At 39.8% G+C, this 15,338-nt stretch overlaps 1 protein-coding gene across 4 annotated transcripts in view; it reads left to right on the forward strand.

The window, feature by feature from the left end:
- PDE4B (phosphodiesterase 4B) overlaps nt 1-15,338 on the forward strand; it is a 316,990-nt gene that overhangs the window by 43,945 nt on the left and 257,707 nt on the right. For 3 of the 4 annotated variants that reach the window (XM_072997776.2, XM_072997778.2, XM_072997777.2), the window contains exons 2-3: nt 3,490-3,605; nt 7,923-8,158. In XM_072997776.2, the coding sequence (XP_072853877.1) occupies nt 3,564-3,605; nt 7,923-8,158 (278 nt within the window). In that variant the 5' untranslated portion in view covers nt 3,490-3,563. Of the gene's footprint in view, nt 1-3,489; nt 3,606-5,921; nt 6,026-7,922; nt 8,159-15,338 lie in introns of those variants that run through there. The other variant, XM_072997779.2, reaches the window with a different exon arrangement.

Below are 15,338 nucleotides of genomic sequence, written 5' to 3' on the forward strand. Positions count from 1 at the left end.
ATCTGAATGTAAACAGTTTAAACAATTTATGTAAGACGAATTTAGAAATACCACATTTTTAAATGGAATGACAACTAAATTTATAGTGCTTTAAATGTCTGTAATGATCTCAAGCATGGTATGGAAAATTTGGAAACTGCTTGTGCCCTTTGAAATTTAGTAATTATGGAATCTCAGAGGACAGGTAAGGTAAATAATTTCTCTAAAGATGTATTTCTCTAACACTCTCTGAGTTGTTGCCCACACTCCGGATTATATCTGTAGACCCTTTCACATAAAAGAAAAACAAGTCTGACATTATTACATGCAATTATGAATGATACAGCCCAAATCTCTATTTAAATGCTTAGCTGCGACCTTGAATATATCCAAGCATTTAAATGATTCATTGGCACAATATCACAAATATACCTAGGGTATCTTTTTAAAATATATAATATTTAATTAAAAGTGAACATGGATTATCTTTGTCTCTCTTTAATTATCAAGAAAAAGATACATGCTTTAAGTCAACTAGGTCTCAAGGCTCCAGACAAAAATTCTAGCTGAAAGCCATAGGAAAATAAAAAGGCTGTAAGTTAGCTCTGTGGATGGCTGAGGCAACTTTGTTTTTATTGAACTGGGACTGAGGTACAGAAAAGCTTCGAACACCATCAGTGGCCTCCCCGTGGGTGGATTCCTTGTGTGAGTGAGTTCCAGCTACTAGCCCTCTTGATGATTTGGCTTCTCCAGGGCTTCTAGCTGCCTTCACAGAGGCATAGGTGAACACAAATCACAGAGCTGACAAGAGTGCCCCACAGATCTCCTTACCCACCTACATCCGACATAGAAGTTGTGTAGTGTCTAGCTACCCCTAGCCTTGGATTGAAGGTGAGTCCTCCTGCCGATGCACCCATTGACACAGTCACTACAGTCTCTAGTGATTTTTCTGCATCAGGGTCAAGGTCTAGGCTGGTTGTGTGGGTGGCAGAGATGGATCTTGGTGACAGTCTTGGTGTGGCAGCAGCTGTTGACAGTTCTGCCCCACACCGTGGACCTCTCTTGTCCCTTTAGGAACATGCAGGTCCAATAGGACCCTAGTTCAGCAGTATTTCCAAACAGCATGCTTGTAGAAGAAGGCCAGCATGGTCTCTTCCATTGTGTTGCCTCAGGATTCCTCTTCCGTCGAATCCCCAGCATGTGCTTCTTCTGACTCTGTTTTAGTTCTGCCCTCCATCACCATCTCCTATAGCTTTATTATCCCCAGCTGCTCACAATGTCTTATTCCCACCTTCCCCACATATTCATCCTCACCCCCTCCAGCTGTCTCCCCCTGGGCAGCCTGACCGGTCCCAATGCACTTTTGAGGTACAGTGGTCTCCTTGTTTGGTAGGCCTTCCGGCTGATATCAGACGGCCTGCTTGGGGTGCCAGAGGTGTCTCCCTCCCTGTGTAAAAGTAGACCTATTCTACTTTTACACAGATGTTCTAGAGACACTCTGATTAGCCATCTTCAGAATACAGTAGGAATCTCCATATCTGCGAGATTAGTATCCACAGTTTCACTTATCCAGAGTCTGAAAATATAAAAAATATTTTAAAAAAGTAGAAAAACTATTTTCACATGTATTACTAGAACTGGCCAATAGAGGGAGGCAGAGACCGTGCTTTGAATATATTCACTATTACCTGCAGTTTTCAGTATCCACTGGGGGTGCTTGGAACCAATCCCCAGTGGATATGGGGGTCCTACTGTATTCCTTTCTCATACTGATCTTTACACCATTGACTGATTTTATAGCTATCATTTGGTGAATGAGAGGCCCCATGTTCAATGGTTATAGTGTATGGTACGGTATTCAAAATATCTTGTTAAATGAGGGAAATCACAGTGAGTGGCTTGCAAAACTTATCTAGATTCCTGTGCTTTTTCAGTCTAGAAAAGCAATAATGTTAAGGTTGTACACAGGTTGTTCAGCACAATACCCATCTTGGGCGCTTAGGGTAATATCATCTTGAAGCCTAAAAATAACATTCCATAGTATTTATCATGAATATGAACTGCAGGAACATTTCAACTTGTTTTATGAAGTATTAAAATAACTTTATGATCTATTGCAACAAGAAACTCTAGTCAAGGTAACCGCTTCTTGGGGTGGGGGGGGAATGAGGCCTTAAAAAAATAGGTAAAATCCTATTTATGGGGTTTGATACAGTAATATCAAACCCCATAAGAAGCAAGCACCAAAATCCCTACCCCTGCTTGGATGGACACCTTAATACGGTGAGGAGATTTGAGTGTGCCAGGGAAGCTCAGACCAATATCTGCCTCAGTTGGCTTAACAGAGTCATCCAAGGAGAATGGTCAAAGCTGAGACATGAATGTGCATGGATATGAAAGCTGGGCAGTGATGAAAGGTGACAGAAAAAAAAAATTAATTCATTCAAAATGTAGTGCTGAACTTTATGTGCATAGTAAACTACCAGAAAGACCAACAAATGGGTTGTAAGTCAAATCAAACCTGAACTCTCCCTAGACATTAAGATAACTAAACTGAGGCTTTCATACTTTGAATATACCATGAGAAGGCAAGAGTCACTGAAAAAGACAATACAGTGTAACCTCGCATAGCGATGTTAATCGGTGCGGCAAAAATCACCGCTAACCGAAAACATTGCTATGCAATTTTAAAAACCTAATTGAAATGCATTGAAACCCCTTCAATGTGTTCCAGTGGGGGCAAAACTTACCTTTAAGTGAAAATCCTCCATACAGCAGCCATTTTCGCTGCCTGGTAAGCGAGGAATCCATCCCAAAAAAGAGTGGGTGGCCATTTTTTTCCAGTGGCCATTTTGGAACCGCCAATCAGCTGTTGGAAAAAATTGCTATGCGAAAATCGGTAAGCGAAACAGCTTACCGATCATCACAAAGCGATTTTTTACCATTCAAAACATCGTTATGTGATCACTTTTGCAATCTCAAAAACTTAATCTCTATCCGGATTTGTCGTTAAACGGGGTGCTCGTTAAGCGAGGCACCATTTGAAGGCAGTTTTTGAAAAGAAAGAAAGAAAAGTAATCATGAGATGAAATGACCATGGTTTTTACTCGGACAAGACATGAGCAAAGCAGTTAATAATGATTTTTTGGAAGTCATTAATTCTTATGGTTGGCATATGTCAAATGCAACCTGATGCCACATAGCAACAAAAACAAACTCCCTGCATTATTTCCTTCTTGACATAAGAGGAGGGCAGACAAATCTAAATTTTTATGAGTAAGCAAGACAGTTGCCTTATCAGAGCTGGGCTGGAGAGAGGTGAGTGGATATTTTTGAGAGTATGAAAGCAGCAAAGGCAAGAGTGGCAGAGGGAAGCTAGTGTTCGGTAAAATGTGAAATTCTAGTGTACCAATGTATTTTTATGACAAATCAGCCTATAAAAGCAGATGTTTTCACTGTAGAAAGTTTGACAAATCAATCAGCCAATTTTTTCTTCCTTCTTTCTGCTAGGCTCACCACTCTGGCAGGAACCTAACTGAGAAGATTGTTTGATATAAGAAGCCATTTCCCTCACCATTACTATCATGAAGAAAAGTCGGAGTGTGATGACCGTCACCACAGAGGGTGTAAGTTTACTTGTGTCATTCTTCCTTATGTTTTCACTTGAAATATATCTTGATATCTTTTCTGATTTGTTACTCAATTTGCTTACATTTTCTTTCCTCAAAAAGCTTGAGTTTTGGTGAAGGTAGCTCTCAAGCTTATGTTGCAAGAGTGTTCTTGCAACCCATTGTTTTTCTGGGAAGGGTCATCCTGCTGTTTTTTCCTCTCATCAGAGTGGTACCACCAGCAGAGCTACTCATTTCTATAAATGGAAATTCCATCATGTACTACTGGACTTCCTGACTGGAGGTAGGAATGTCCACTCTTATCACCAGAACAGTGTGTGAGGTAACAGTGCTTCTCTCCACACTTCCACCCCCCCCCCCAATCTGTTCTCAATCAAGAAGGTGAGGGAGGAATCCATAGGAAGTGGTATCTGCTGGCCTGTTCATGAAGTATATTGGAACTTGTGACAATCGCCCTATGTAAGTCCTGTCACTCATATTCAAGATCTCATTTGCATGAGCCTATGAGAGGAGTGGAGGGGTGGAGTCAGTGGATATAAGAAGGTTTGGCAGGGAGCGATAAAGGTTGCAGGGAGAGGAGATAGAAGTTGCAGAGTGAGAGAGATAGTCAGGGAGATAGTGGGAACATATACTAATAGAGATAAGCTGGTCAAGGTTAATAGATAGAGCAGGTGGTGATTGAGTATGTGGGAAGATATATGATATTTTAATGATTTGACTGTATGCACTGAATAAAGAACATCTGTGATTCTGATTTAATTTAATACACTTCAATAAATAAGTTCTTTTGGCAGTAACCAGACAAGTGTCTGATTAAAGTCTTTTACGTTGTGGATAAAGGAAATCCAATGGTGGCAGTGAGAAAAAGAGGGAATGTCACAATTAATATCTGCTGGTGGGAGGACATAGTGTGAGCTCCTTTTGTTTGGTGAAACAAGCTGGGGCCACATAAACATCACAGAACTGTTTGCAGAACAGCTTAGGCTCACGTACAGGAGGTTTTTCTCCTGTGTATCAAGGCACATTTGGGAATGGCAGTCACACACTTTCTGCTGCACTGGATATAAATTAACAAGAAGTATGTGCTGTATGACTTAAAATTTTGTAGGAGATAGTAGAATGGAATGCTTAAAGAGGTCAGTTTTGGTTTGCCCGTACAGTGGTGCCCCGCATAGCGATGATAATCCATGCCAAAAAAAAGTCGCTATCCGGATTCGTTGCTATGCGGGGGAAAAACCCCCATAGGAACGCATTAAAACATGTTTAATGCATTCCTATGGGGGAAAAACTCACCGCTATGCGGAAATCCTCCATCCGGCCGCCATTTTCGCTGCCTGGTAAGCGAGGAAAGGGCGCGAAAACACTGCGGGCGGCCATTTTTTCCCCGGTGGCCATTTTGAAACCGCCGATCAGCTGTTTTTAAAACATCGCTATGTGAAAATTGGTAAGCAAAACGCTTACCGATCAGCGCAAAGTGGTGTTTTGCCATATAAGACATCGCAATGCGATTGCAAAAACCTCATCGCTATGCGGATTCGTCGTTAAACAAGGTGCTTGTTAAGCGAGGCACCACTGTAGTTCTAAGAAACCTGTATTCACTAAGCACACAAGACATTTTAAATAATAAATACACAAACCGATTGATCATCCTTCTGCAGATGCCAGGATTTCCAACTTGGAAGGTCCCGCCACTGCTGACCACTCTCGTGAAATTCTCATGCTAGGCAGCTTGGACTTCCTTGTAGTGCTTCTGATGCTGTGTTTTGTACAGTTTTGAGATTACAGCAGTCAGAAACATACAGTCAGTCTGACCACTAGCCAAGCTAACTGGTGAATTCTTGCATTATTAATCCAAAAAGGGTCATTTCCAAGCCTTGCTCTGATTTAGTTTGTTCCTTGGCTCTGTTGAAACTTAAGTGGCACTTCAAAGATGCTGCAGCTCATTGTTCTGCTAGACTTTTTGATTGGGAGGGCAATCAGGGGATCTGTTAGAGGCTCTGTCCTTGCATCTGGAGCCAGTACTTGAATGAGCTTGGCTGTATATTCTGTCAGTTATATTTGGGAAACTCAAAATAACTGGTAACAAGAGTTCCTCCTGTGAAAAGGAGATGACAGGTTTGGGCTAAACCTGAGGGAATTGTTAAATGCAGTTTTGAGCATAGAATAAGTATTTATAAGAATCAATGCTGTAAAGAGAAGCAGAGCTTGAATGTATCCAGCTGAGTTAATAGTAACAACTGTGAGTGCAATCCCAGGATTGGTCATCCTTGGGATAAAGCTAGCTAACCAAGCACATACAATCTGTTGGTGTAGTGTTGGTGTAGTGTTGGTGTTGCCGTACTGGAGAATCCTGGAGGAGGCCGTATCTTCGTGCTGTGTGCTGAAGAAGAACTCTGGCTACCTGAACAGAACATATGGTATACGACTGCTGAACTAATTTACTGGACTTTGACTCTGATTTATGCACTAAATTCTGTGGAAACTGCTGTGCATGACTTTGGGACTGGAAGCAACGACTAAGCTGTAAATATCTGTATATATCCTGTAAATGATACAACTATTCTGCTATCAACACTGATTTGGTGCTTGGCGTCTTCATAACTCAGGGAAGCTCTATTGGTTAGCGCCTCCTGGTGTGTCCTGGAAATACCGCAACTCTGTCAGGAGAGATAGCTATCAGGTCATGAAAGGAGTGTGGTAAAGTTTACCTTCCTTCAGATTGTGGGTGTAAACAGCTTTTGCCAACTGGGTGCCCTCTGACTACAATTTCCAGCAGCTACAGCCAACATGACTAATATCAAAGAATTATGGGAGATATATTCTATAACATTTGGACATTGCTGGGGAAGATTGGTTTAGAAATATCTGTCATTATCTATTTTGTTAGGAAAATAAGGAAGTTACATTTGAGGAAAGTAGGATTCCCTCTCCCAAGTATTCAAAGAACATTTCCTCATTTATATATATATAAACATATGTGTGAATTTCACAGGCTCTGCTTAATAAATTGGTCTTCTTTTTCTTGGCTCTCTTCCACACTGGTATAATGGATGTGGTCATGCAATCAAAGTTATTTAACTAGGCTGCTACATTCTGCTGTGGTTTTATTTTTTTGTATAGACTTCAGCAATTTCAAAATGTCAAGCAGAAAAGCTGAGGAAGGTTAATAGCTTCAAGAATGTGTCACATTGGTGAGAAGCTGCTCCTAGTTGGTATTTTTAGTTTATAAAGTGCTGCAGCACTTCTTGTTATATTTCAGCTACTATTTTGTGGTGGGTGGAATCTTTTACAGACAACAGATTTTAAGATTTCCCCCAAGATATCCTGGTACTGGCTGAGTCTGGGATCTAAGAGATGTTCTGGCTTTTGAATTTTTTAAGAATTCTGATTAACTTGTTTGATCAGAGACCACAGCAAGGCAGAATACATTAATGTATATATTGCAAACATAAATGGCACCAGCAACCCTCATGTAAAAACTGAGTGCTGTGTGTGCAAAACTGATTATTTGGAGGACCGTGGTTATGCATGGATCACTGTGTTTTCCTTTTGTTGATACTATGCAAAATTGTTTTCCCCAGAAACTTTATCTTTCCACCTGCAAAAGTAAGTGCTCTTCTAGAATTATAGCATTGTGATATACAGAGAGAAAAATGGGTTCTTCCTTATCCACTGTGTCCACACTATGCATTGTTTTATAGATCTCTATCAACACCTCCATCTTTCCTCTAAGCTAAAAACTGTAAACATTTTAATCCTTCATTGCTAGAGAATACCTATATCCCTTTGATAATTTTGGTAGTGCTTTCCTTTGCTAATCCTGCACTTTTTCCAACTCAACAATATTCTTCTTGTGGTACAATGAGCAGAACTGTATTCCAAATGTGGTCCTATACATTTTTATGAAGGTATTATTTTAGCAGTTTCATTTTTATTTCCTTTTATAGTCACTGCACACTTGGTGAAGGTTTTCATTGAGCCATTTGTCATCATTTTATGATTTTCCCCCACTCATTTTCAGAATGTATGTATTTTCACTGTTGCATTTACAATCTTAGTCTTAATAAACTTAGAACTGCAGAGCTAGAAGGGAGCCTACGAATCATGAAGTCCAGCCCCTGTCGAAGAGGTACAGAGTGGAATCAAACTTCCAATCTCTGGCTCCATAGCCAGATACCAAAACTACTGACTGATACTATAAATATATCTTTCTAGACTTGTTTTACTTAAACTGAACGATTTATATTGTTTGTATGCAGCATAATTTTATGAAATGTGTCCTATTGTAAGTAAAATTTCTATTTGCTTTCACAGAATGATAAAGATTACTTAGAAGGTGGCCTCAGCAAGTCCTACAGTGCATCTAGCAATACCCTTGGTATAGATCTTTGGAGAGGAAGAAGATGCTGTTCTGGTAATTTACTGTTACCACCACTGTCTCAAAGACAGAGTGAAAGTGCCAGAACACCAGACAGAGAGAACATTTCTAGACCCACAACTTTGCCTTTACTCACCCTTCCCAGCATTGCTATTACCACTTACCATGATAGGTAAGTAACTGAAAAAGAGATTTCGTTTCGGACGTTTCCACCTCGTGTTGAACTCTGTAGCTAGGCTTAAAAGAATTTTGTTTTTGCTGTTGTTTATAGAAGTTCTGTTTCCTAATGTATAGCTGTTTATATGGTTGTATCCAGAACCTGCCTGCCATGAATGGGAAAATGTATTCTGACTGTGGAAGGCTTCTGATCCTGTGGAACACTTCCACTGAATCAGAATGGGGGAAAGATACAATATTAACCAAATATTCCCCTATCTTTGGAAGATCCCCATGCCCTCAAGAGCTCTCTCTCAAAGCAGGTAATAATTCTGAAACAATATAGGAAGTGGCACTGCGGGTTGCAGAGGGAGAATATCTGAGAAAGAGGATCATTAAAAAGCCTCTTAACTTTTGCCCTCCCACTCTGGAATAATGATGCAAAACGAAGGTCATGGGTATAAATAGGGCCACACTTTATTAAATCAGCACACTATAACTTATGGCTTAGAAACCAGGGTCCTGCGGTAGTGTGGTATCAGGTTTGGTGCTGAAGGTCTCACAGGACCCCCTCACCAACCTATACAGGTGAGTCCCACACCCTGTTGTCATGCTGCCCCTAAGACAGCATGACCCTGGTTTGCAAAATATCAAGCCCCCCCCCCGGCATGCAAGCCCCCAGCCTTTGGCGGCCCTCATCCCAGGGAGGGCCCCAACAAGTCTTTCCTCCCAGCACTGTAACCTCACGATCCACAGTGCTGAAGGTTCAGACCTGCTATGCACTGATTGAACTCCATAGGCACTCACCGATTCAGTTTCCTTCCGCACTATCCACCACGGAACGGGCAAGCTTGCTATGCTCCATTCCCCTCATCCAGATGAAAATTTTGGCATGCAGGCCCCTACAAAGATCCCTCAAGAAAATCTCTAAATCAGCCTCATAAATGAACCCCATCACCTCTATAAAGCTCCGGTCCGGCCAATTGGTTCTCCGGGTGTCCTGTTACTGATCCTAAGCCATTAACCATTGCTCTGCAAACTTCCTTATTAACTTTCCTACGTGCTCTATTTATGCAACTAGCATTGCAGTCAGCTCTCCAACCATGCTGAGGAATAATCGTGGACCAAACTATTCTTGAAAATGGGAACTTTGCCTTCCAGCTTCTCAAATCAGCCAAAATGTCCAGCACAAGGGACTTGCCACTTCTCCTGGCCAACTCATTATCCACCAGATGAACCAACAACACATCTGGGGGTACACCAGCTGCCATTGCATCTGCCATGCCGGAAAAATTGGCCCAAAGCATGCTGCTCTGGCCAAGCCATTTCAAGCTCCTTCTGGTTGCAGTCCCAAATCGTGACCCCATGCAGTCCTGGCGGCCTAATCTGCCACCCAGTGAATGGAACTGTGACCCAGCAACAGGATCCTTAATTGCCCTTTGGGTTGCTCTGCAGCTGAAAGAAAGAGACAAAGAGCCCCACAGCAGCCTATAGCTGTGGCAAGTCCCTCATGTAAAGTTTGTATCTATGGGAGGTCTCCTCTGGGCCATAACCTAGCATGGTGGCAGTAGATGTTGCCCCAATGCAAAATGAGTGAGTTCCAAAGCGCCATCCAGCTAAACCCACTTGTTCCAAAGCAGCTCCAGTTACCTTCCAAAATTGGTATTTTGTCAGTGGGGTGCCGTCACTATGACAAAATAAGCAGCCCTGATATTCCCCCCTTTTCTTAAGGTAATCCTCTAGTGCCCTAACTGGGCATATTTCTAAAATGGAGCAAGTCCCTAGTGAGATAAAGCCTCCTTTCCCTAATTGATCTCTTTTAGATCTCCAGATATGCAGTTATAGCCTGTCTTTGCCCATTGTGACATCTGCAAGTTGTAACTCCATTTATGATGTGTCATGCTTGCTAGCTGCCACAACCTCACTAATACGAAATGCTCCAAAAAATTTTTTCAGAAGTGTTGCTGCCTGAAAGAGGGAAGCCTCATACCTATCACTACAAATGTATACAGATATAGATACAGTGTAGATATATAGATATATATATAAACAAAGGAAATCCCTTGAGATTTCTTGTTCTCCAATTCCTTCTGCTTTTTTCTTTCTTTCTTTTTTTTAAAAAAAGTGAAATGGCTGTAAGCAGTCTCTGACGAAGATCAAGGCTGATCCCCGACACTACACTCCAACCGATGAACCTCCACACAGCTAGCTCCCTTGACGCTGTTAGCTGCTACGCAGCAAAAAACAAAAAAACAAAAACAAAAAAATAAAAAAAACACCCTCTGTAGCTCTGAACATAGCCTCTGCCAGGGAATGCAAACCTCGAAAGAGGCTGAGCACATGGGGGAGCATCCTTTTAAGGATGCTTCCCCCTCCCCCGGGTAACTACAAGAATAGTGCATCTCCTGCTATCCTGAGGGGAGGGTAAAGGAGCTCTGCTCAGTGACAAGTGCAGGCGGAGCCAACATTCTGCCAATCAGAGCATGCTGAATGGAGGAAACACTGGATCCAGGACATAATAATGTTCAGACACAATTTGAAGAGCTTGAGATATTAGAATAATGAATATAATACATTTGTGTGTGTGTGTGTGTGTGTGTGTGTGTGTGTGTGTGTGTGTGTGTGTGTTGATGTTTGTCTTCAAAACCTTATTAATGAATTGTCCATAATTATTATTGTTTTTTGCTCAGATATTTATTTTTATTACAGTGCTACTTACTTTTGTAGATCGGGTTTTTAAAAAAAGTTGTTTCATTTCTTTAAGAATAATTTTTACAGTGTTTACCAATTTGTATCTGCCTTATACAAAACTACATGGGGGAGATACAACATTGAAGAAAAAATATGATAATAAAGGTCTTACAAAGATAGCGCAATAGATTTTGACTGAATTCCAGTAGTTTACTCATTTCAGTGGTTCATTTGTAATAGCTTACAATTCAGACAGGACATTTTATAGTGGGGGATAAGTGCAGTATAATCCTTTAATCAAGCATCCTCAACATCCTAAAACCTTAATTGTGGAGCAGCTGAGGTTTCCAAAGACTGTTTGAAAGAACAAACTATAACAGCTGTTAAAATGGCAATATTGAAAAATACCTCTTCTGTTCAATCTTTGGGGGGGGGGGGTCTCATCCAGTAGGGTTGATAATAGTCGACTTAGTCCAGCCTGTTGTTTTGCTTATTCCAGATATATTAAGCCAAGTTTAGAAACAGTGGTTACAGACAAGGATTGAAGACCTATGAATCTGAAATGGAAGACTGGGAAAAATTGTATATACAGTAGAATTTGTAGGATTATGGCAGTTAGTGGGGTAGAAGACGTAGTGACTGACAGTTGACAGAGCGCACACACGTAAGCACACATGTAAAGAGATACAGGGAAGTATTTGTATTGTACACGCGCAAAGAGGAACTCTGTTTCAGGTGAGGGAGCTGCAGAATTAGGATGGCAGCACCCCACTTGCCCTAGTGGATCAGCTAATAAGGCAAAATATTAAAGTTTAGAATGCCCTGTTTTCTAGAATATGGTAGAAATATTTTCTCCTAGAAGTGCTGAAATCTGTATGGAATAGTTAGGAAATTGTTGTTGGTAGTGATATATTGCTAATAACAATTGCTTTATGTACAGTATATGGAAATGAACAAACCACAATTTCCAACCCCCTGCCCAAGGCTGAAAAGGTTGAAAAAATAGTTAAGCAGTAGGGTCTCTAGATGAGTCCTGATTTGGTGTTTCAGAAAAGCATTTGGTTCTTCAGAACTGAACTATTCTTTTCAGACTGATTCAGACCTGGTCAACTTCAACTAGGTCTGCAATCTATTTTGAGATTGACAGAGTGATCACATGGGCAAATAGATCACAATCTGGACTGCTTGTGGAGTGGTCATGTACAATATATTTCCTGGGAATCGTATGATGTATAGGGAAATGAGCTCCAGTCCAATTTATTTATTTATTTATTTATTTATTTATTTATTTATTTATTTATTTATTTATTTATTTATTTATTTATTTATTTATTTATTTATTTATTTATTTATTTATTTATTTATTTATTTATTTATTTAAGATCCCAATCCATCCCCAAACTGGACCCCAAATTGGCACCAAGCATACCTGTAAAGATGGTGTAACCAAGAGGAAGACTTCTCCTGATGATCTTAATGCCTGGGCAGGATCATAGAGGGATCATAGAGGGAGCTGTCTTTTAGATAGCTTGGATCCAGTCCATTTAGGGCTTTATAGGTTAGAATCAGCACTTTGATTTGTGTCCAGAAATAAAACAACAGCCAGTGGAGCTGCTGTAACAGGATAACTATATGTTCCCTGTAACCAGCCCCAGTTAGCAATATGGCTGCAGCATTTTGGACCCTTTGGAGTTTCTGAACACAACTCTTTGTCTTGTTCAGAATTATATTACACTAGCAGTTTACTACTTTCTTATGATGGAGTTATGCCTGTCAAATTGCAGATAAAAAAGAAGTCCCTTTTACCATTTTGGCCAGAGTTTTGCCATTTCAATCCTTCCTTCCTCTCTAGACTCGTATCTATGATATCAATTCCTTCAAAGGTCTTCTCTGGTTGGCTACCCATAGTATATAATTAGGAGTCGATCTCCTATTTAACTACACATTAGTAAAAAAATAGTATATTATCCTTTTTTAATTACTTATATCTTTAATTATTGTCAGTTGACAAGTTTTTCAAGAAAGAGAGAGACTAAAAAGAAATGTTTAGGCTACAGCTATGCAGCAGTTGAGTCCAGGATAGACTGCATAAGCAGATCGGTAGATGTCTACTGATAAAATGGTTTATGGAAGAAGGGTTTTGCTGAAGAAAAGGTGTCAAATTCCAGCGAATAACTAGATTTGGGATTACCAAACTATTCAAATAATTAAATTCATGGTACATCAATCACTGGGATAATGGATGCCTAAAACAGATTGGACATATCTTGCTGAATGAGACAGTCAAACCTCCACTAGAAAGTGTGTGTCCTTATATATTTGATTTGTAAGCAGTACAATCTGCATATATTAATACACAGAAAAGCCATGCTGCAAAGTGTTATCAGGTGATGCTTTTACATCAAATGTAGTTCCTTGAAGTTAGCTCTGGCTTTTGAAGGTTTTCTGCCAATTGAAAATTTGTTTACTTACGTTATTCTACAAATTATGTGGGGGATGCAGAGGTGGTGGTTATTATGAGATAACAAAATAACAAGAGTTCTGACGTTTCTTTCTCTTTTGATTTTATTCTGATAATAAACGTTCATCTGCTGTTAGAGACCGTGCAGCAGATACAATGACTGCGTTTTAAATTGTTGCTTGTTCAAAAAGTTGATCATCAGTTTATTAGCCCTGCCTGTTTTATGCTGAGAATTCATTTTGTTCAAAAATTGGTTCATAAACATTTCCGAAAGCCTGAGCAGCTGAGCAAGGGTTGCTTATTTCAGGTTTAACTTTGGTTATCTGTCTTTAATTTGGGGGTGGAGGATAGATCGGAATAAAACAACATTTCTCTGTTTGGTGCTCTAATTTAATTTCTCAGTCATCTTCCCCCTACAATGATAGTAAAGGACTTTTTATAATATTATCTGTAGCAGGCTTTGACAGCGTGAATAGACACTGCATGAACACCTGAGTAGAAGGCAAACTATCGGTGTTCTTGTTTCTCAGAACTAAAATTACTTGTGCTAGAGAATTATTTGTTTTTAAAACAGCTCTTACCAGATGTTTGATGCACCAAACCCTTTTATTTATTTATTTATTTTATTTAATTAATTTATACCCCGCCTATATATAATATCAACATTATATTGTTTTAAAAAGTATGTAATATAATGACATATATATTATAAATTAAAGACAGATATACTGTATTTGTTTTTTAAATAATAGTTAAATCTGGTTTAGTTTTAAATAAATATTGCCCAAAATTATTCTGGTTTTTTTTTTTAATTTAAGATCAGTTGCTTTACAACACAAGAGGGCAGTGCTGCACCTCTTTTCTCATACAGTGAGGCAGTGGTATATGCACTTAAAAAAATCTCTTTGAATTGATTACAGTTACCATGGATAAAATATTCTAAAATTAATATGTGAAAAGTGTGATTGAATCATCACAGAGTAGTTATTGCTTTCAAATGTTCTGGTATACTTCAATATTTATAAAACAAAGTAAGCTGTGTTTTTTTTTTTTTAATTCGTGGTCAGACAGTACATTTACTATGACCAACCAAATATGTACAGATTTGTTGGTGAACTTTGGAGATTTCTAGTCCCCGCTCCTTCCAACATGTTACCAAAAAAACATGTAGGGTGTTTAGAGAAAGGGAGAAGCCTTGATTTTGAAAATATGAAATCTGCACAGTCAGCATCTTATGATGAATTTGAGGAAGAGTCATAGGGTAAGATCATAGGTTAAGGAGGCTCACATCTTCTTTTTACATATGTTTCAGTAATAAAAATATTGAGGAGCAATGCACCTAAGACATCCAATACATCAACAAGGCCCTGCTATGTCCGAATTGACGAGTTATGAAACAAAAGCAAAGTGCAGATCAAAACAAGCTTTTCTTGGGATGATCTTCTTAAGTATTTTCCTCTTAAGGATGCAGTGTTTCTAGACACAGAATCCGTTTATGACTACACCGTGGGGAAAATGTGAATGGGTCTGCTGTGAAGTCACACCTGGGAAGTTGGGTTTCCCCAGGCAAATTTGCTTTAGCTGACCACACAGAAGTCAGTAGAAAGGGAGAATAAAATTGGCAATCAGCCTTCTTTGCAGCTTGTTAAGGGAGGTCTGTTGTGACCATTGAGGATGGCCATTAGTGTCTGTAGCACAGCTACTTTAAAAAACTGCAAAGAAGTGCTGATTAGCAGTTTCCTCTTCTTTGCTGACTCCTTGACTCCCCTCTTTTGGTCTTCTAGAATCTAGAAGACCAAAAGAGGGGAGTCAAGGAGTCAGCAAAGAAGAGGAAACTGCTAATGCACCAGCAGCACCAAGCCTTTAAAGAAATGGGATGGGAAGGGGGAAATAAGCAGACTTAGGCAATGGATTTGTGGAGGGGAAGATTCAAATAGCATCCAATTTCACATATGAATGGGCCTATTGCCCTGCCTTGCTGCTGCTGTAGCTGGGTGGAATGGCTATTTCATGCCATTCACAGAAGGGTCCAACTTCATATACT

Source organism: Pogona vitticeps, chromosome 4 (assembly GCF_051106095.1).
Source record: "Pogona vitticeps strain Pit_001003342236 chromosome 4, PviZW2.1, whole genome shotgun sequence".
NCBI lineage: Eukaryota > Metazoa > Chordata > Lepidosauria > Squamata > Agamidae > Pogona > Pogona vitticeps.